The 21,304-nt window shown below is 46.0% G+C and overlaps 1 protein-coding gene across 6 annotated transcripts in view; it reads left to right on the top strand.

Moving 5' to 3' along the window:
* Window positions 1-1,563: 1,563 nt before the first annotated feature.
* Window positions 1,564-21,304, top strand: part of LOC116943757 (uncharacterized) — a 32,579-nt gene continuing 12,838 nt past the window's right edge. Inside the window, exons 1-7 of one of the 6 annotated variants that reach the window (XM_032956951.2) lie at window positions 1,564-2,208; window positions 5,752-5,843; window positions 9,354-9,543; window positions 11,377-11,465; window positions 17,020-17,440; window positions 18,797-19,083; window positions 20,215-20,742. In XM_032956951.2, coding sequence (XP_032812842.2) covers window positions 5,799-5,843; window positions 9,354-9,543; window positions 11,377-11,465; window positions 17,020-17,440; window positions 18,797-19,083; window positions 20,215-20,742 — 1,560 coding nt within the window. In that variant the 5' untranslated portion in view covers window positions 1,564-2,208; window positions 5,752-5,798. The other 5 variants (XM_076068075.1, XM_032956952.2, XM_032956954.2 and 2 more) reach the window with 5 other exon arrangements.

The raw sequence follows: 21,304 nt of genomic DNA, 5'->3' as shown, positions 1-21,304 counted from the left end.
TTTTTTTAGACAAATGCCATCCAGGCATCTAATCTATGTCCGTCCTTGTGGAAGAGGTACATAGATGACACGTTCATCATCTGGCCACATGGCCAACTAACTCTGAACCAATTCCTCAAACACATCAATTCCATACATCCAGCCATCAAATTCACCATGGAGATGGAAAAGGATGGCAAGCTACCATTCTTGAATGTTTTAATCGAAAGGAGACCAGATGGCTCAATGGGGCACTGTCTACAGGAAAGCCACCCATACGGATGCATATGTAAAACCTGACTCCTACTACCATCCTTCCCAGAAAAAAATCCCTCGTAAAAACTCTGCACCATAGAGCTCGATGTATTTACGACAACCATCATCTAGCGAGTGAACTGAAACACATACACCAAGCTCTCAAGATAAATGGATATTCAGACTACACAATCCGTAAAGCTCTCACCCCAACCGTTGGGAAAGAACCATCTGAGGACCCAATCAAAATCACCACCTTGCCATACATAGCAGGGGTTACCAAAAATATCTCCAAAATCATGAGCAAACACAAGATCCAGGTTCGATTTAACACAGTACATAAAATTTGTGATCTGATCCCATCTGTGAAGGATGTGATCCCTGACATGCAATACCCCGGCATCTACAAACTAAGCTGTGTCTGCAGCAGTAGTTACATTGGGGAAACTAAGGGACATGTCTCGGACCGTGTTCGTGAACATAAGGCAGATCTGAAACACAGTAGGACTAATACTTCAGCCGTGGCTGATCATTGTGGTGGACTCACACGAAATTTATTTCTCTAAGACGAAGGTACTTTGAAAACCCACTGGCTATCAACAAAGATTTGTTCATGAAGCCATCCACATATACAGACACAAACACAACTTCCATCGAGAAGATGGGTATAAACTGAGCAATCATCGGAAGGATATTATCAACCAGTTTAAGTCATAACTGGCTGTGATGTCCCCATCCTACCACTTTCCGATGTCAGTTGTTATTTTTGGCTCTGATTTTACATGAACAGGTTAAATTTCCCACACTAACACAGCCACCTCGCTCGCCGAGCTCGACGGTGCTGCTCTCCGATCTCCCATTAACACGCTAATCTCTCACATTAACATAGCCACCTCCGTGCCCTCGTTGTGGCCACCCTCCCATTAACATGCTAATTCCTCACATTAACATAGCCACCTCCGTGCCCTGGTCGTCGCCACCCTCCGATCTTCCATTAACATGCTAATTTATCACATTAACATAGCCACCTCCGTGCCCTCGTTGTGGCCACCCTTCCATTAACATGCTAATCCCTCACATTAACATAGCCACCTCCGTGCCCTGGTCGTCGCCACCCTCCGATCTCCCATTAACATGCTAATTTATCACATTAACATAGCCACCTCCGTGCCCTAGTCGTGGCCACCATCTGATCTCCCATTAACATGCTAATTTATCACATTAACACACCCACCTCCATGCCCTGGTCGTCGCCACCCTCCCATTAACACGCTAATCTCTCTGACATTAACATCACTAGCCCCGCCCACTTCGTTGATGACCCATAGCCTACACCCATTTTAACCTTTAAAACAGTCTGCCTCAGCAGCTTTCCCCACTCTTGTTTCCTCCTGATGACGATCGCTTGTGTTGTGATGGAAACGCCTTAGGTTTATTTTCTGTTATTTTCTTTGAACCTATTTCCGTGACTTTACCGAAAGCCCCAAAGAATATGAATTCCTCAGTCACGAAAGCCTTAAAAGTCTAGTGTTATGAATCCTCACACATAACAAACAAAAAAAGTCCTGCGTCGTCGACTCTATCGGCAAAAGTTGGGGGAGCTCCGCGGACGCGGGGAAGCTCCCCAAACACCAACACCGCCACCAACAACAACACCACCAGCCCCGTCTCCTCTCAACGCTGTCTCCCCGCTCACTCGAGTGATGAGCGGCGGTGTTGTGGGGGGGTTAGCCCGCCCGCTCGCTCGCTCGCCCGCGCGCTCTATTTAAAGAGATAATACGATTCGAGGGGGGGTGGTGTGTGTGAGTAGTGGTGGTGAGGTTGAGAGAGAAGTGGCGGGGGGGGGAGGAGAGAGAGAAAAACCCCAACGCGGCGGCGGAGCGAAGAAGAGAAGAGAGCGAGCGACATTTAACAACAACAAACCGCACGCGGACACCGAGCGGGGCTACCGACGAGTGGCGAAACACAAACAAGGTGAGGTGAGGAGGAGGGGGGGAAGAAGAAGAAAATAAAAAAGCGCGCGCTGTCGGGATTTATGAAAAATGATAATTCTTGTTATCTTATTAACATAATTTATCAATGTATGAAGCGCCTCGGCACGTTAATTGTGCCGCCGCGTATTTCCGGTAGAATGGGGGCCCGGGTCTTCCCGGGCCCCCGCGCGTCGCCTGGCGGTCGCTGCCGCTCTTGGAGCAGCATCCTCCGGCGGAGCGGTCAGGCAAGACGCCAGCCTCTGCCGTTTCCGCGAACCCACCCCCCACGGCTAGTGGGGTCTTGCCCGTTGAGGCGCGCCTTGTCCGGCCGGGGTGGTCAGGAAAGGGTTGGGGGTTAGGGCTCGCGTGAACAGAATTGGCCCGGCCTTGTTTATGTAGCGTGCAACCCGACGAATGTAATTGTTAATTGCTATGCGATTGTTATGAATGTCGATGCTATTTGAGCATTTTTATGCGGTGTTTTAGATTCGCGTGTTGTTTTGACAGCTTGATCGAAGTTTGTCGATTTCTTTTGCGCGGGGATTATGGAGCCGGTGGCTCAACGAGCGGCCTTTGAAGCAAGCGAATATTTCGGGTGATGTTTCTTTAAAATTAACAGTTAAATAATGTAACGGTTCTACGAAATTAATACATTTCTGAAGGTATACCACAGTACGTAATATCTCCGTTTGCATTTGTATCCATGCAGCTGCAAGATGTTTTTGCACTGCCGCGTTGTTTATTCGGTAAAACTCGCGCCTTCGCAAAACAAGTGCATACTTTTTTTTAAAGACATTGTTTTCAAGTATTTAATTCGCATACGTTGCATACGTTTCGCAGTTTACAACGCTATAGTGTTGGCAATAAGGGCGCAACATGTGGCAATATATACATTATTGGCGAAATATATCTATTACATACACAGTACAGTGTTGTACGTCACTGTGTTGGATTTTTTAATTGCCAGTTCACGAGTAAAAAAAAAAGACCTCATTATTCTATAAAGGTTCAGTAGTGACGAATTTTCTCTCAATATCTGACGAAACGGGCTTCGAAAGCGTTTGTTTATTGGCACTTCAACGAATCGACATGGTGCCGCATGTGTTAAGCAATCGGCAATTAGCAAGCGGCACAATACCTTAATTTATATCAGTAATCTGTATTCCGCAAGTGGCCAACCCCGGAGGCCGATTCGGAATAAAAACTACTTGAGTGCCTTTGCGCGTTGTTTAAGACAAGAGAGTTGAGTGATGTTTAGTCAAATTACTTCCCCCCCCACCACTCGAGTGCTGTTGCGAGAATTGAGGAACCCATTTGGGATTTACTGCCGCTCTGTGTGATTGGTAGACTATTAATGGTCTTTTAAAAGTATATACACACATTTTTTTTGTTAGTTTCAGCTATGACTGATGCACAATGCCATTTTTCAGAAATGTTAAGTTGGGAGATTGACACTTCTGCCGCTTTCACTGTGCGCCGTGACGTCCTAGCGAAATTGTACAGATGTGTCACGGTTAGAACCCAGCGACCGCCCTGATAATTACAGTATTACAGCAAGGGTGCAATAAGTCAAAACAATACGCGCCGTCTACTTTATTACAGTGGACGCAAAGTCCCTGACTTCATTCGCTAAAGTTAGGCCACTGTGTGCCGCCGTCTTTGTGCGCACGTGAACATTTTACCTGCAAAATACTCGATTGGGATTTTACGGTAACATTGCCCTCGAATGCAACAACTGCTTCAGACTATGGCTGTGAAACGTAGCACCTTTTCAGTGATAGCCTTGCATGATTGGAGCGGTGCGAGTACCACCTGCGCACGTGGTTTCGTGATTGATTTGATCAGCCTCATTTCATTTTCAAGTTCACGATCGAGTGAAGCTCAAAGCAGTTTGTGCAAAACGTATGTTATTCCGTCGTGAAAATGAGCTTTATTGGTCAGACTTTTATCAAAACACTGGCACGTATTAATGTATTTGTAAACGTGACAATCTGGTTAGATGGAGGTGGGTTAATGGCCATAACAAAACGACCACGTGGCCTCACCAAAAAAACAAATATGTAAGTTTAACACGTAGGCTTCCGCGACCAATATCCGTAATATAGGTTTTTATGGTTATATCGGGGCCCAATTAACATTTCAAGTCAAACTGTGTACAATCTAAAACAAGCCTCATCTATAATAGAGGTATGTTGGGTTATATCGCGTAAATATAAAAATGTGTCGTTAAACCCGACACCACCCGGCACAGCCAATGGGTTAGGTTTGACACGTGTAAAAAAAACATGACAATTTGTTACTGGTACAGCACATTGGTGTGTTGGAGATTATACCCACAACATTTACAACTCGAGTACGACGTTTCGCCAATAATTACAACTAGCATCATCAGGCGACAGACAAAGTTGTGGAGAAATCCTTCTGTTTAGATCTTAGAGGGATAAATGTGATGACGTCAATCATTTCGCCAATCGGTTACGAACGCCGGGGAGGGGGGGGGGGAAATGCCATTTAGAGAAATATTTTTTTTACCATTCTGATAGCTACAGGCTTACAGGCTTAGTTCTCCTTGGAAGCGAATTATCAAGTAATACACTGTTTAACTGCATGCCTATACAGGTCAGCATACATTGATGGTGATTAGCTGTGAGCAGACAATAACAGGTATTGTGATTTCTTGCACCCAAAAATGATAGAATGTGCATGCATGGCGTGCATGCATAATGCACATGCATAATGTATGTGCGTCGCGCATGCGCGATGTGCATTATGTTAATTGATTACCATATGAATAACCCAACCAACATTGAATATGCATTGTAATTTATATGCATACATTTACCCCCCCCCCCCCCATCTGGCCTGCCCACCTGATTGGCTCACAAGTGAAAGCGTCACATTTAGACCGAAACAGCAATTGTAAATGTTGTGGCTTTACTCTCCAACACACCGGTGTGCTGTACTAATAGCGAATTGGCATGTTTTGTTAATGTGACAAACCTGACTAATTGGCTGTCGGGTAGTGGTGAGTTTAACGACGCATTTATATATATACGTGATCTAACACAAACACCTCGATTTTGGATAACATTTGGAACATCGCTTTTGCGAATATGGATCATTGCAACACTTATGTAATGAAAAATCAATGTAAACCCAGTGTCTTCAACATCTACATGACATTCAAAGGTGGGTGTAAAATATAACGCCACAGCATAACAAGCAGGCAAAACAACAAGTCTAAACCGGCTCAGTAGCGTACGCGCTAACAAATAAATTACCCATGTAAAGGTACTAATCCTAAGAGTCTGCAACCACACTGTTGATGAACCTCAAGCTGAAACCAATTCAGACTTTGCCTGCTTAAACGGATGCTGCCTAGAAGCACGAGGCCAGAAGACCCATAGACTGATGTAAAATGTTCCGTGAGATATTGCTGATGCTGCTCCAACCGTCGTCCGTGAACCATATTTCCTCCGAGGCCCTTGCCTGTTTATTACCGTGTTAATAACACAGAGGTTGTGTTTGTTTGTCTGGTGTACAGGGAGTCTGGTTGGTGGCCTCAGCAAACAGTGGGGCCTCAGTCTGACAATGGAGCTGCTTGCAGGTGTCACCCTAGCCGAGCATGCTGGGCGGGTGAGTGTGTGTGCACAATTGATTTTAAAAAATGTATACATTTTTCTTGTAGCTTTAGGCCAGGGGTGTCTAAACTTTTTTTCCCCGAGGGCCACATACAGTAAAATATACGAAGGACTGGGCCACTCGCTAGACGTGAGGTATACTGCCTCACTTCTCATGCACTAATATTGGCAAAATCAATCAAATGCAGGTAAATTACGTTTGATAATTGAACATGTTTGAAGGAAAAAAGCCTCCATCATAGCTCTCCATTAGTAGATTTTATTTTTTACAAAAAGGTTGGCAGGTCATTCTCTCAGTGACAGCCTCAGATTGGTTCTTAGGGTGCTGATCCCCCTTCATTGTCCTGTATGAAGGGAGAGACAAGAAGATAAATAGGGGATGTGGATATTTCAAGTTTATTACACAAATACATTATTGGGTTTGTTAACACATCAACTAACGTTTGTTAAAAAATTGTCATCAACTTTCATTGACTGAATTTATTAAGTAATTGGGCTTATTAACAAATGAAAACTGTATATTTTTAACTCACCTGTAATGGGAAGAATGTTGCGCTCAGTGGGAGCAGTGATGCTGCGCTTTGGTCTGAAGGATAGCTGGCAGGTCAGGAGTAAGTTTGGTGGTTGAGATGCGAAAGACGTCACGGAGATGGCTGTCGGTCGTTCTGGTTCTCAGTCTGCTTTGTTCAGGGTTAACAGAGAGAATGTCTGCTCACAGACGTATGTTGAGCCGAACAGACTCATCATTTGTTTTGCGTGGCGTCTCATCAGAGGAAACTTGGCCTTTTCCAAGCTCTGGTAGAAGTCAGGTAGGGAGAGAAGCTGATGCTGATTCTTCAGAGAATCATCACACTGAATTGCGATCAGTTCTAATTGCACACTCTCCTCCACTTCTTCTGCATCCATTGAAAACGGAGCCGCAAACAGTGTGATCTCCTTCTCAATGACAGAAAAATCTTGGAAGCGCTGACTGAATTCTGTCATGAGAGATGTGATCACAGACACATTCTCCCATTTTTGCAGAGAAGATAAATAGGGGAATAGGGGATGCGCATTTTATTTCAGTCAGCGTGGGGAAGTGCGCTACATTGAAGTTGCGCAGTTGTGACTCGAAGAGACGGAGCTTCGCACGGAATGCTTTCATGTGCGCATACAGCTGTGGTACCAGCTGCTCTTTGCCTTGTAGTCTCTTGTTCAGGGTGTTGAGATGATCAGTGAGATCAACTAGAAAAGCCAGGTCTGCCAACCATAAAGGGTCACTGATCTCATGGAGAGGTCTGCCCTTTTCTTTCAAAAACTTGTCGATATTTGATCTCAGGGAATAAAACCGCTGCAGCACGGAGCCGCGACTGAGCCAGCGCACTTGAGAATGGTAGAGTAGGTCCCTGTATTCAGCATCGACATCAGAGAGGAACGCTTGAAATTATCTGTGGTAAAGCCCTCGTGCCCGAATTATGTTGACAGTTTTCACAACTGTGTTCATCACATCGCTAAGCTGGATTATCTTGGCACAGAGGGCTTCTTGGTGGATGATACAGTGTATTTTAACAGCCTCACCTCCACTCTCCCGCACCTTGGCACTCACCATAGAGGCAATTCCTTTGCGCTCGCCTGTCATTGCTGGAGCCCCATCCGTTGTAATTCCACACAGCTTGTCCCATTTAAGTCCAGCCTGGTCAATTGCATCTGACACAGCTTCAAACATGTCCTTCCCAGTTGTTATCCCCTTTAGACTCCGAAGATCGAGCAGTTCCTCCGTAATGCAAAAATTATCAACTCCCCGCAAAAAAAATAACAGCTGTGCAGTGTCCGTGGCATCTGTGCTCTCATCACATGCAATCGAGTAAAAATCGAAGGCACAAGCTTTATCTGACACTTGCTGTTTTAAGTTAGCCGACAAGTCTTCAATTCGCCGCACAACCGTATTTCTGGACATACTAACATTGTTGAAATCCTGCATTTTCTCCGGGCACATTATTCCCACGACTTTAGTGAGGCACTGTTTGATGAAGTCACCGTCTGAGAAAGGTTTCCCGTGTAGGGCAATGAGTTGAGCTGCTTCATAACTGGCTATTGTTGCATTCTCTTGAGCTTTGTTAGCACGGAAAAAAAACCTGCTGCTACGTTAGCAGGCTAGCTGCCATCTCTCCGCTCAGCGCCAGTGTAGGACGTGAAGGTATGATGTTTTGTTTCATAATGCCGTTGTACATTGTATTCTTTCATCACGGCAACACTCTCATTACAAATCAATCAAACACACTTCCCCTTGGTTTCTATGAGAAAATATTCATTTTTCCACCGAGTCTGAAATTTTCTGCACTCGCTTGCAACCTTGCGTCTCTTCGGTTCCGGAATTTCTGGTGACCCTGAGCAAATTTTTTTTCATCGATTGCTTGCTTTGTGGAGACGCTGCCTTGTTCAAGACAATAGCGCCACCTAGTTTTAAAACTAAGAAGTGCAATACAGTGGGCCATAGTGCATTATATTTTTAGACTTTGATACGGGCCAATTAAAAATGGATGACGGGCCGCAGTTGGCCCGCGGGCCGTACTTTGGACACCCCTGCTTTAGGATATGTTTCACAGTCAACAGTAGTATCACAGTGGGGACGATGTTGCTGTGTGTAATCCAAATTTTATTAATTTGCAGGTAATTTGGTAAATTTGGACCATGACGCCAGCACACAATGACTTCACGAGATCTCCATTGTCCACCGTGAAGCAGATGGTCCATATTTTATGGGTAATATACCCTCATTAATAACTAGGGCGGCCAGTCGGATTTAATCTGCAAAGCTCAGCAACGAGTAGTGGGTGTTGCTGGGCCACTTTACCTCCCCAAAAATTGTCGTCGAAAGTTGGATTCAGACCCCTGGACGTGCAGAGTAGTGGATTAGCACTCCATCGCCTTAACCACTTGGCCACCTCGTCTGCATATTCTCAGATTAACGTGATTCATTGTAATTTATGACTACATTCACCCCCCTTTAATCTATTTAAAACGCTCCGATCTTACATTAACATGCTAATTTATTACATTGACATCACTAGCCCCGCCCACTTCGTTTATATCCCTTGGGCTACACCAATTTTAAACCTTGAAAACAGCCTGCCTTAATCAGTTTTCCCCCTCCTTTTTTACTCCTGATGACGATCACTTGTTTTGTGATGGAAACGTCGAATTTTATTGTTTATTTTATTTTTATTAATTTGAACCTATCTACGTGACTTTACCAAAAGACCCAAAGAATACTGTAGTAACTAATTAGCACGTTTTGTTTCCATTAATGACTGTGTCGGGTGATGGCGGGTTTAGCGACACATTTATATATGCGCGATCTAATCTAAAAAAAACCTTTATCATGGATAATATTGGTTGCGAAAGCCTTCGTGTTAAATTCACGTGGCATGCTCATGGCAGGAGTACGGTATACGCTTCGATATTTTGCCATCGCTCTTTGCCAAACGTCTCGCGTAGTGAAAGCGACACTCGGTGACCCTGGCAGGAGGTGCTGATGTGCGGAGATCAGTCGGACCCCGTGGGGCAGACGTTCGGGGACGACGTGACGGACGGCGAGAAGGACGCAGGGGACATGACCATGGAGGTGGTCGAGGAGGAGGCGGGCACCATCGAGACGGAGGAAACGGACGGTCCAGTGGACGGCGGAGACACGGCGATGTTGATGAGTAAAGAAGGTATGGAAGCTCTTACGACAATGCACTTGTAAGCCAACTAGGGTTGCCACTTTGGAGGGGGGAATAAACGGGACGTGTTATGGGAAGAATATCTCACAATACCAAAAGAGGGCAGAAATACATTTAAATTCGTTGTCTTGAGTGGTGCATTATTATGCAGCTGACAAAAAGTGGGATATTCAATGTCACGTGAACAATGATAGGACAGCCACATTAATATGAGGACGTACTGGGAAAACCAGGACAAGTGGAAACCTTAAAGCTAACTCTACTTTTAAACAGGATAGTTTGACAGTTATGCAGCTCGGCTGGCTTCTGCAAATAATTTGGTTGCAAGGTCTGGATATGAGGTAGTCAACTCAAATTTCCATGGTGAAGACGGAGGGATTTCCCTGATAAAAAAAAATCACCGATAATGCAGAACACATACAAAGTAGCTGATAAAAAACACATACAGTACTAAAAACACATAATGTAACTGGTATTGGCCAAACATCCCAATGCTGAAGAATTACCTCCAAATACATTGAGATTACACACAGCATCACCTTAAACTGTGAAAACTTGGCAGGACCCTCCTGAAAAAAAGTCTTGAGACTCGGTGAGGCTTTCCAGGGTAGAGAAGCATAATCATAAAATTATTTTTACGGATTATTGCTTACCTCTGTAGATTGGTGGTTAAGTCATGGAATGTCTCATCCATTTGTAGTGCTTCTTAAAGTAATTGAGTCGCGAGTTATGATAAACTATTACTAGGAGTGTGCATAAAAAGGCACGCACCAGCGTGAAATACCTTAATTTATATTTTTCATTTATTTATTCGCACGGATGATTATCCGCCACCACATAAATCTACCCACGGATAACCGAGCATGAGCTGTAGCTTGACATGTGGCGATGGATTCGCCAGGTGAGGTACGCCGTGCATCTGTCTTAAGATGCTGCTCACTGCTGCGTTGCCACACTCCACTCCCTCTTGTTGAGTGGAGCTTAAGCTGAGCCTCAATTAAAATCATCATCTTCATCATCATCTTCTTACACTCTATCTTTTTTGCGAGCCTTGCTGCCCAGCGTCACCCTGTTATCATTATCTCATTATTGATGTTGCTGTCTAATGGGTTTCGTGCGCGATAGGTTTTGAGCTCGTTGTGCAATTAAGAGGTAAGCATCAGGGTAATTGCAGAACAGTGGCCGGAAGTGTGATAATTACAAATGAGTGGACGACCGAATGAATTCCTTTTATTGGGATAATTACGTCTGATTCATGAGAGCGATCAAAATAAAAAAAAGAATACTCTTATTTGTATGCGGTTGCAAGCAGCTTCAATGTAATTTGTTGGTTTGTTTGCGCAGGCACGTGTGATGGGATGCCACAGTCCAGAGCACCCGCTAAAGTGGAAATGACTTCATGAAGCTGTGCTAATGAGACCATGCATGACCTCGGAAAATCTTACAGCCGAGCTCTAATTTATTCAGAATGAAGTGATGACCGAATCCATTTCCATTCCTTTTTGGAGATATTAGGCCATGGCCTGCTTCCAACAGAAAATAGTAGAAGCGCATGCGGCAAGGGGCATTAACTTCCTGTTATCTCGTATGGCGGGAAGGTGATCAACGACATTTATACGTTCATGATGGGGTGGATGAGCCAGTGGACAGCATCAGGCTGAATCTCTGGCAGCGAATGATCGAAGCAGGCAGTGACGTTACTTTGTGGTACATGCTTTAAGATTGCCGACTGTAGTTGGACTGTGCACCCGTATACATTTTTCATCGGTGTAGGAGACGTGAGGCAAGCATGGTGATTGTGCATTTGGACGTGTGTTTTGGCAGAGACTCGGGGAAACCTACAGGAAGCCGCCAGAGCTATCATCGAGACTGGCAAGACAAACCACGTGCCTGGCAATGCAGGCGCAACACAGGTGTGAGCGGCGAGCGTGTGTGTCGTGTGCATGTGTGTGCCCCAGAATGGGGAGCAGTGGACCAGCTGTTCACGTGTGTGCACTATGATCCTCGCATTCTGAGCACGATTCCTGGCCATGGATAACATCAGTGGCGAGTGATATATAAACATTTCCTGGCCCTCTTCTAGATTGATTTTGCATTAAATGAGTACTTGATCCCTGTGTGTATTCATTAGCATTGGTTGTGGTGCTGGCCACACATTACCTCATCGTGTGCGGTGCTCCCCAACAGCACTTGTCCCAACACTTTGTAAGTTTAAATACAGGATCATCACATTTTTGTACCCGCGTGTGTGCCTCTGTCTCACCAGGCACACATGGCGAGTTTTCCAGTGATTGTATGGCGACAATCCCTTGGGACAAGCTTGTCTTAAGGAGATTACTTGGCGGGTGTGTGTGCGAGTCACCATCAGTAACGGAGACCAATGTGCTTGAGCATGTGTTGTGCCGGTTCAGTTGCTCCCGCGGTTTATGTGCTAGCCTGATACAGGGTGCTTTATAATTACTCTTGTGAAAAAAATATGAAAAATAACAGACAGGTGTTGTATATGCCGGGTATTGAAAATTTAATGAAAATAATAAAATGTAAATGAAATTTCCAAAAAATGCGTAATTATCCAAAACTATGCACATAAATTATGCTAATTAGAGATATATTCGTATTACTTTATGTAAATGTATGCGATTATGCTAATGTGCACAGTTATGATAATTAGGCTTAGCTTCGTTGCCCAGGGTCGTATCATCAATCGGGATCATACAATTAATTGTATGAAGTTATGCAGGTGTGCTGTAAGTATGCTAGATTAAGCTTGGCTTCGTTGTCTAGGTTTGTATTATCAATCAGTATAATACAATTATTCTCGCTTTAACATTTACTAATTATGTATTAGTGTGTTTATGTCAGGTCTCCAAATTCAAATCTCACCGCAGGATACAGTTATTATTAAGATTATTACGCATGAACTTAGGAAAGAAACACTCAAACACTTCTGTGTTAAGCAATTTTAATTCTAAACAAAAACATGCCACTCTAATATGCGAACTCTCATGCTTGGAATTACCCCCGGTACCATCGGGGAAATTTCCCTCAGTGAGCAGTACATTTAACCATCAATGGTTGCGTTGTTTCACTTTGGCAACTGCACATATGATTAATTCCACCGCGTAACACAAGCTTAGTCAGTGATAGGGAGAGTCTTTAAAACAGGCATGCAACGATATTCATACGAAAGGCAATAAAAGCAAATGATTATACCCCAAAAGCAAAAGTATACGTCAATAGATTAATCGGCAAGATTATATAATTAACTAAATGTCTTGGAATAAGGGTGTGCGACGGGGTGTGTGCCCTCCTACGGGAGATTCTTATCTTTGGCTAAGCTTTAATTAATTCGTGGACAAGATTACATGATAAAGAAACAGGTTTAACACGATATTCTCTCTGTGAGTGTGTAGATTTGTGACGAAGGTTTAAAAAGTTTAGTTTGTATCTATGAATCTATTGGTAATTTATGCGATTAGAAGTAAAATCACATAAAACAAAATAAGAAGAAAAAATTAATGTACTTATAAACGACGTATTCTTATCACTCGATGAGCCGCGATGCCTTCACGGCCAGCTGATGGTTCATGCACTTTTATAATTAGTCTTCTTATTGTGTGGGTGCGTTGGATTGTCTCTGGTAAATTCTTGTGTGAGCAGACGCCGGGAGCGTCGTGGGTTTGTGAGTGTGGGGGAGGGTATACGAACGACGGCTGGTTCCCTCTCTCGCTCGGCGTGTCTGACGTTAGCCATCGGTTCTCTCCGCCGCTGGATGATGAGCTGCGTCGGCACGATGCCCGTCCTGGAGATGCTCAGTCGCTCGTGCGCTGGCAAGCCGGCACCCGTGCTCGGTGGCGTTGGCGGCGCGACTGCGCGCCCTCTCCGGCTCCGGCTCTCTGGCGATGAACGATGCTTTCGTTCGTTGATGGCAGGCTCGGTCGACGTTTGGCGCTTTCCGCCCTCTCTCGCGGATGATGCTGGAATTCTCATCAGCTTAGCTTGAACTGCAGTGGCTCTTGTGAGTCGATGCCCAGAGCGGAATGATTTTCGAGCGATACTTCTTCTGATGGTGCTGAATTCGCACGGCGTAGCATGTCGCTGCTCGGCGAGCCTCGCCATCCTGGATGAGTTGCGGGGTCTTCTTCTGCTGGCAGGCTTCTTCTGTGTCGGTGGTGATCTCCTGCGTCGGTGGCTGGTTGTTATCTTCGGTAGCTGGTCATCTTCGGTAGCTGATGGTCGCCGTCTTCTGCCGCTGGTAGCTGCGATGCAATGTATGGCCCGTGTCTCTCTTTTTATGCCAAAATGTATTTCTCTGCTCGCCTTCTCACAAAGGACCGGAACGTCCTTTGATCTCGCTCTGTGTTGTGGGGGGGGGGGGGTTGTCCGTGTGTCCGTGTGTGTGTCATTTATTAAGCCATCTGTGTCTCTCCCTGGCTTGATTACTGTCACCCTCCTCAAGCCATCTTTTCATCCTTGGAACACAGATGCCCCACCTGCAATAAAAGCTCTCTGTAAGAGTCATTTCCCTCGCTCTGGGCGTTACATTCTTTGCTGTCCCGTGCTGCGGGAAGACAAAGACGGTTGGGAGGCTCTTTTCCTATGGGATACAGTTTATCTTGGTTGTGTAAGTTTGACCTATTTCACCTCATCTCTTCTGGATAACCCTCGGTTTAATACTGCATAATTATTATTTGGTTTATGTTTCCCAAGATTTATGATTTAACATCATCACCACGTATTTCTTAGGGTTTATTAATTTTTGCTCCACCGCCTGTATCCTGGGTTTGTGCTGTTTGTTCTCGAGTTATTGTTATTATCTGATATCCCGATGTTAGAGAATTCGTTTTGGCTTAGGAATAACCCTGACTGCCAGAATTATTCTTGATGCTTCGGTCAGGTTGTGTAGAAAATTATTTAAGGTGAAAATAACATTAGTATTGAATTAATAAATGAGTAATGATCCACTGATGTAGATTGTAGCCTTGATTTTAATTGGAGTGAGTGTGAGGATCGATAATGTTAGCTTCATCTTTGGTCGCTAAGTTTTGGAATTTTTACCATTTGTTAGCAGAAGCATGAAAAAGTTAACCAAAACGAAACGCCTGTCTGTTATCCTTCGTCCGGAGGGGGGGGGGGGGCGTGTGTGTGTTTTTTTATTTGACTTTATGACTGACCCTTTCTGTTGGTGGGAGGGGAGGGTGTCATTATCTTTGCGAGAGTGACAATACAGCTGCTCGAAAAGGGGGGGGGGGGGTTCCGTTTGTTTGTGCTCCCAGCGACCCCGCAAGTGATTATATATAAAAATTATATATTGGCAAAATCATTATTAATATCAAAAACAAAAAAAATGGGAAAAGGCCTATATACACAACACAGCCGTTTATCAATCCAACAGTGAAGGCCTCCCTTCTAGACAAAGTCGATTATGCAAGTGTGTTTGTGTACTATCATTCACAGTACTGGTCAGTGCATGTTGATGGAGAGTTAGAACCCAGGACCAGTTCAGATATCGTTCACTGCTGATGTTAACTGTGATAAGGAATTCAATTCAGGTGACTGGGTTCAAAGTGCAGTGCTCTATCCACTACATCTCCAATGCAAAATTACTTTCAAAGTTGATGTAATCCTACGCTGAACAATTAAAGCAATTGGCGGGACCCTGGGGTCCCATCACTGCCCCAGGGTGGGAAAAACCGCGTAGCGACAAGAGTCTTGCCTTACCGACAACAACAAAACTAGTGTCAATCGATTGGCCTCGTCGAGAGCTACTCGGGGCACTAAGTTTCGTAAAAAGTTTAAAAATTACATAAACACGTTAAATTCACTGCGAGGGCGGACTCGCCTTGGCAAAGAAGCTGAGGATCGACGGCTGACCGGAGGGCGTTGTCGCCGCGCGCGTCTGCGGCAGACGCCCCCCTGGCTTGCGTTTGGCCGGTGGGGTGGCGCCCATCGTGTCGATCGCCGCCTGCTGCTGGCGCTTGTTGGCGCGAGTCTGGGCGGGCGGCGCGTTGCTGTAGGGATCACGAGTGGGCGGACTGAAAAATAATAATTATTGACCTGATTTTTGCGGGACCCCAGGGTCCCGCCAAATGATTCAATTGCAGGTGTTGCCCTAACCTCTTTAAATGCGAAAAATACTGTGCGTGAACCGCAATTGTCAGGTGTGAATCATTGCAATGATGCAGGAACTGTTCCCAATTTGCACTTTCTGAGAACAGTAGTAGTCCGCAATTACTTGATCTCATTATTGTGAGGGGGGTCGCTATCACACCTGTTGCACATTGCCAAGCAGCCGAATCTGCGGCTCATATTTTTCCTGGCAAGGTGAGAAAATAAGTACACTCACAGTTGTACCGATATATGCAAACACCATGGGATTGCAAATAATTATCCCCATAATAGTATTTTTTGGGTTAGATCACGTAAATATAAATGTGGGGTTAAAACCCGCCACTACCCATAACAATAAAAAATACTGCCCTTAATCCAAGAAATATTTATCGACTCTCAACTATTTTTCACAAGGGTCCTGCATTGGGATTGTTTAGCCAATTCCTTTAAGGAGTGTTTGGTATGTGTTAGGAAATCGGAGTGCCCAGCAAATAATTTACCATACATAAGAGAATATTAACATTCATAGCTCAACATAAATTACCGAATTTACTGCTGTACAGCCATCTCATGGATGACTTCTATCCCGTGTACAGTGTGTGGTATTCTCCCATCCAAACACTAACCAGGCTAAAAATCCTACTTGGCTTCCATGGACCGCATTATAATCATCGTAATTCTCTCCGATGTGTTTACGGGTTGTATTGCATGTTATTCGGCACGATGGCCGACGTTTCGCTCGACGTGCTGATGGGAGCTTTGGAAAAAATGATTAGAGTAGCATTTCTGGCTGCTGCTGGTGGTGGTGGTGCTGGTGTGTCCTGTTCTTGAGGCTGTTTGGTTGAGCTTTCTGACATGAAGGCGGCTAATTGAGTGAAACGTCGGGCATCATGCCGAACGACGTGTGGTACTCAACCCGAGCACACGTCATGGAGCAATACAGCTCAATCCCAAACACCTACACAGCGATATCATTGTAATGATGTCGTGGCGAGATGTTACCTACCTCGCCTGGTATACAGGAGGCAATGGGTTCGATCACGACCCTGACACCTGTTTAGTTGGAGCTTGCATGTGTCCCTCCCCGCGGTCACATGGATTTTTCTCCGTGTCTTCCGGTTTTTTCCCCCACATTTAGAATCAACATGTGTTTAGAGTATTTGGCTGCTATAAATATCCACGTGATAAGCCAGTTCATTGGGCTATCATTTGTGACCAGGTCGCTTCTGAAAAAAGAGCTACATAGCTCAGTGGGCCTTAGCTGGTAAAACATAGTCTACTTTAATAGTTTAACATGGTCGTTGCTCACTCGTTTTCATTGTTCGCTGCCATCGTCGTTTGCGTTTGTGCCGACAGATAATTTTGGGTCAGGCGTTGGGCCAAACGCTGGGCCAAACGCTGGGGCAGACGGTGTCTGCAGGGGTGATGGCCCAGCCTGGAGGTCAGCCCTTCCTTATCCCCATCAGCCTGGCAGGGCAGCTGGGTGGCTCCCAGCAGAGCCTGCTGTTCACGCTCCCATCTGGGGGGCTCGTCGATGCCGCGACAGCAGGAGGCGGAGCGGTTGGCGGCACGAGTGGCGGCGCTGGTGCTGCACCCATGTGGTGGCAGCTGCTGGCTGCCGGTGCCGGGGGATCCGGTGTCCAGGGTGCCTTGATGGGCACCGGCAATGCCGGCGGTTTGGCGGCCAGTGCGCTGAATCTGGCCGGGATTCAGACGCTGGGGATGGCAACGGGTGGGGGAGGGGGGCTGGTGGTGCTGCCCCTACAGACGCTGCAGGGTGCGTGTGTTTGTTTTTGTTGTTTTGATAAAAACAAAATTCAGTCCGTTGTCCAACAAGCTGGTACAAGCCCATCCTACGTACGGGGTGATTTAGTTATTTTGCTAAACTGCTTTTATCTTTAAAACTATAATGAACCCTGAAGCCCGATTAGGGTTCAGCCTCAACTGACCGGTCAATTATGTACATTGGATTCTTGAAAATCAAGCTTTGTCCGCCAGATGGGACAACCACTCATTGAGATTACCACAGGGAACCATTTCATTACAGATTTTGTGATGTAGGTCAAAAATTATAGGTAATATGCAATCAAAACCAAACGTCCCTGGTTACTCTGAGTAAAACGAGTCCTCTATTATAAAAGCCCGGCGTTCCGTTTGTCCGTCCATTTGCCCGTCAACTAAATTACAAGAGCCTTTTAGAAGGCCTGAATCAAAAAATGATAGAAAGTGGACCCCTCGACAGATGTGGGGGTCGAAAGTTTATCCAAAAATCGTCGACCCCCCCCCCCCCCCCCAAAATGTTTTTTTATTTATTTTGTAGGCAAATATACCTACACACCCTATGTATAATAGAGTCCTTATTTCTTTTGTAGGCAGGAGCTAGAATAAGGCCGCTGAAATTATAGTTACTTAAATAAACACTTTGATGGGTAATTGGGTCGAAAAACTTACGTTTCTACGGGTAAAGATTAGAAAGTAGTGAGGTAGTGGTTCGTGCACTGCGCTAGAAAGCCAAGAAACTGAGTTAAATTCCAAGCCACGGCTCACGTCAATGGCAAGGGACATCTGCGCTAGTCCTGGGACCCCCCCCACCGCCCTCCCTCCCCTTCACCAGCATAGTGAAGTATGGTCAACCCCCATGACCAACATGGTGTGGAGAAGCCTTTGTCCAGCATTGGACTGACAAAGGTTTGTAAATTATATTTAACAACTCCTTTCGTTTATTGAGGCAAGACTGAATCTGAAGATGTCTGTTATAGTCCTTGCACTGGGGTGTTTGGACATTTCAATGAGCGAGTGTTTCATATGCGAGAGGGAACCATAGAAATCCAAAGCAATTGACGTCACACAGTTGGATGGGTTGCACAAATTCACTTGCTCTGCTGCCTAATGCTGGCCACTTCGCAGCCCAACACGTATGGGAGTTTCACAAACGCGCACATGATCCGTCAACCGATTGGCACGGTTAGCTACGTACGGTTGCGAAGTAAGTTTAACTTGCATACGCACAACCAGAAGCTTCCACAATAAGGGATTACGGGCATGCGACACTGCGCACGGCACGATTATGATGTCAAGTTACTCCTCTCGGCTGTCTCCCAACGCCATCTGCTGTTCGTTGTCGCCACTACAGCTCCGACCATCGTCGGCTCGCAGATGCAGCATGTGCAGCAGGTGCAGCAGGTGCAGCAGGTGCAACAGTTCCATCAGGTCCATCAGGTGCAACAAATGCAGCAGGTGCAGCAGGTGCAGCAGGTGCAAGCTGTGCAACAGGTGCAAGCTGTGCAACAGGTGCAAGCTGTGCAACAGGTGCAAGCCGTTCAACAGGTGCAACAAGTGATGGCACAGCAGGGCTGCCCCAAGCAGACTGTGCAAAAGGGCCCAGCACTGCCCACCGCCAGCCGCACGGGCCCCCTACAAGTAAGTGGACTTGCATAGCACATGGACATTGTGCTCAGAGGAGACTTCATCATCACCAGCTATGGTCAGTCCGCTGCTGGTTGAACGCCTCTGCAGGCCACCACCATCTCCCATCTCGCGTGTCTGACTTGTGTTCGTGACTCATCGCGTGAATTTTGTGCGCATTGTAAATCTGACATTTGTGATCCCGGGATAATATCAGCGGCGAGTAATATCAGAATCGGTCCCGGGCCTCGCCTCATCAATTCAGCCCAACGTGTACCTTGTGCGGTCTACAAACATCAGCACTGGGGAGACAAAGGTAGCCAGGCGTAGTATGGGCCAGACCACTCCCTTGGGTATGCAGTGTGCGTCAGCAGCATTTTCCCCAAGTCTGTTAATTATAAATTATTCACTCAAAACGAAGGTTTTCCTAGCCAGTGCAATGATCCAAGTTTGTTTTTGGATTCTGCCACAGTAGTTTTATGCCCACATTCTTGTTGTTCACCCGACAAGATTGCCACGTTAACAAAGACGTCATTATTATTTTTACGCGGCCGATGTATTGACGATCAAATTCTGACCGATTTGAAGCTCCTTCTCGCTGGCGACTTAAGACTATCCTTGACTGAATTCAACGTCGACGTATGGCGACGTTTCGCTCAGACTGCTCTTGCACCTCACCAGGGAGCGAACTTGTGCTTCGAGTGAGAGGCTGCTGCAACCGGCTGTACTCAAGTACTGGCCGTGACGTCACCAACTACCAGAGAATGAGTCATTTCCATTTGTAAATTGGACCTGGCTACTTTTAATGTAAATTATTTCACACGTATGCAAATTAATCCATTTCATAAATGGCGTTTACTTAATATCTTTGTGAACATGTTAATCTTTTTGAGTGGTTGAGGGTTGATAACAAAAGCTTTGGCATAAAACTACTACAGATATTGAATGAGTTTTAAATTATAATACCTGGGATACATTGCTTTATTTTAAACTGAAAGTCTTGTATTTCACAAATTGTATTGAGCATTCATGTAAATGTATTTTACGTGAAGGACTCTGAGACGCCTTTACTGATGCAAACTTCGCTATGCAAATAAAGATTGGTTTATTAGTAACGACTTGACGGGAATCTTTGTCTCTTTGCAGCAGGCAGTGAGCATCATCCCGCTCGTGAGCTTGCCTCCCCAGACGACCCCACAGCCGGTGCCGGCACCGCCAGCACCCTGCCAACTGCAGACGGCCACGCCGCAGATCGTCACCAACGCCCAGGGTCAGGTGGTCGGCGTCCTCATCGGCAACCAGCTCATGCCCATCGCCGGTCCCGGCACTCAGCTGATACAGCCCACGTCTCACTTCCTCCCCATGGACCCCAGCGGGCAGCTCTATGCCACCACGGCCGCCGCCACCTCCACGCCGGCGCCCGCCAGCAACCAGGTGGCGACGCCGAAGTACAGCGTCGTCGGCAACCAGTTGATAACAGCGGGCGAGCAGCTGCTGGAGGGCGTGAGCTCGCCGACGCAGATAGCCCTGTCGCCGGTAAAGGTGGCGCAGAAGGCCGGCGGCTGCGCGAGCGTGACGTCGCCTCTGAAGATTGTCACGGCGTCGCCGGTTGGCGCGGCGGAGAAGCCGGCCAAGGCCATTAGGAACGTCCCTATACTCAAGCGCAGCAAGCAGGTAGCGGCTGTCGGGTCCACTGCGGGCAGGGGTGGGGATATTTATCTCGCAGCGTGCCAATGAGCGGTAACTTGCTGACGATTGCACTTTCAAGTGACGGCAACAGAAGCGCCAGCGGAGTCTATGGTCAAACGACGCCACGGTGAATCGCGCTCGCATGCATTCGTGTGTGAGTGTTTTATCTGCTAGATACTCAAAAATAATAGTTAACCGTATTTTGTCAATCATCTACTGGATGAAGGCTTCCCCATATCACCGACGAGATGGTAGACATGGAACAGGTAGTAAAAACGAGACAATGAAGATTACACTAGACGGTATACAATCTAAAAGAGGTTTACATTAGAAACAGTACAGACGAGGCAGGACAGACAGACTGGGACAAAATAATCTATTCTTGAAACTAATTCATGTCAACGTTGTGGGTGGTCAATCTTTGGACGGATGAATAATGTGTAAGAGCGTGATTCATATTTCACCAGAGGAGACTTGTAGACATGGTGATGGTGACCAGACATCATTGTCTCCCATGTGGAATCCTCCCCATACACCACCCCCGCTC

Source organism: Petromyzon marinus, chromosome 19 (genome assembly GCF_048934315.1).
Source record: "Petromyzon marinus isolate PM22_M1 ecotype Great Lakes invasive population chromosome 19, UKy_Petmar_22M1.pri1.0, whole genome shotgun sequence".
Lineage (NCBI taxonomy): Eukaryota > Metazoa > Chordata > Hyperoartia > Petromyzontiformes > Petromyzontidae > Petromyzon > Petromyzon marinus.
The sequence above is the reverse complement of the archived record's forward strand: the minus strand, read 5'-3'. Positions and strand labels throughout refer to the sequence as shown.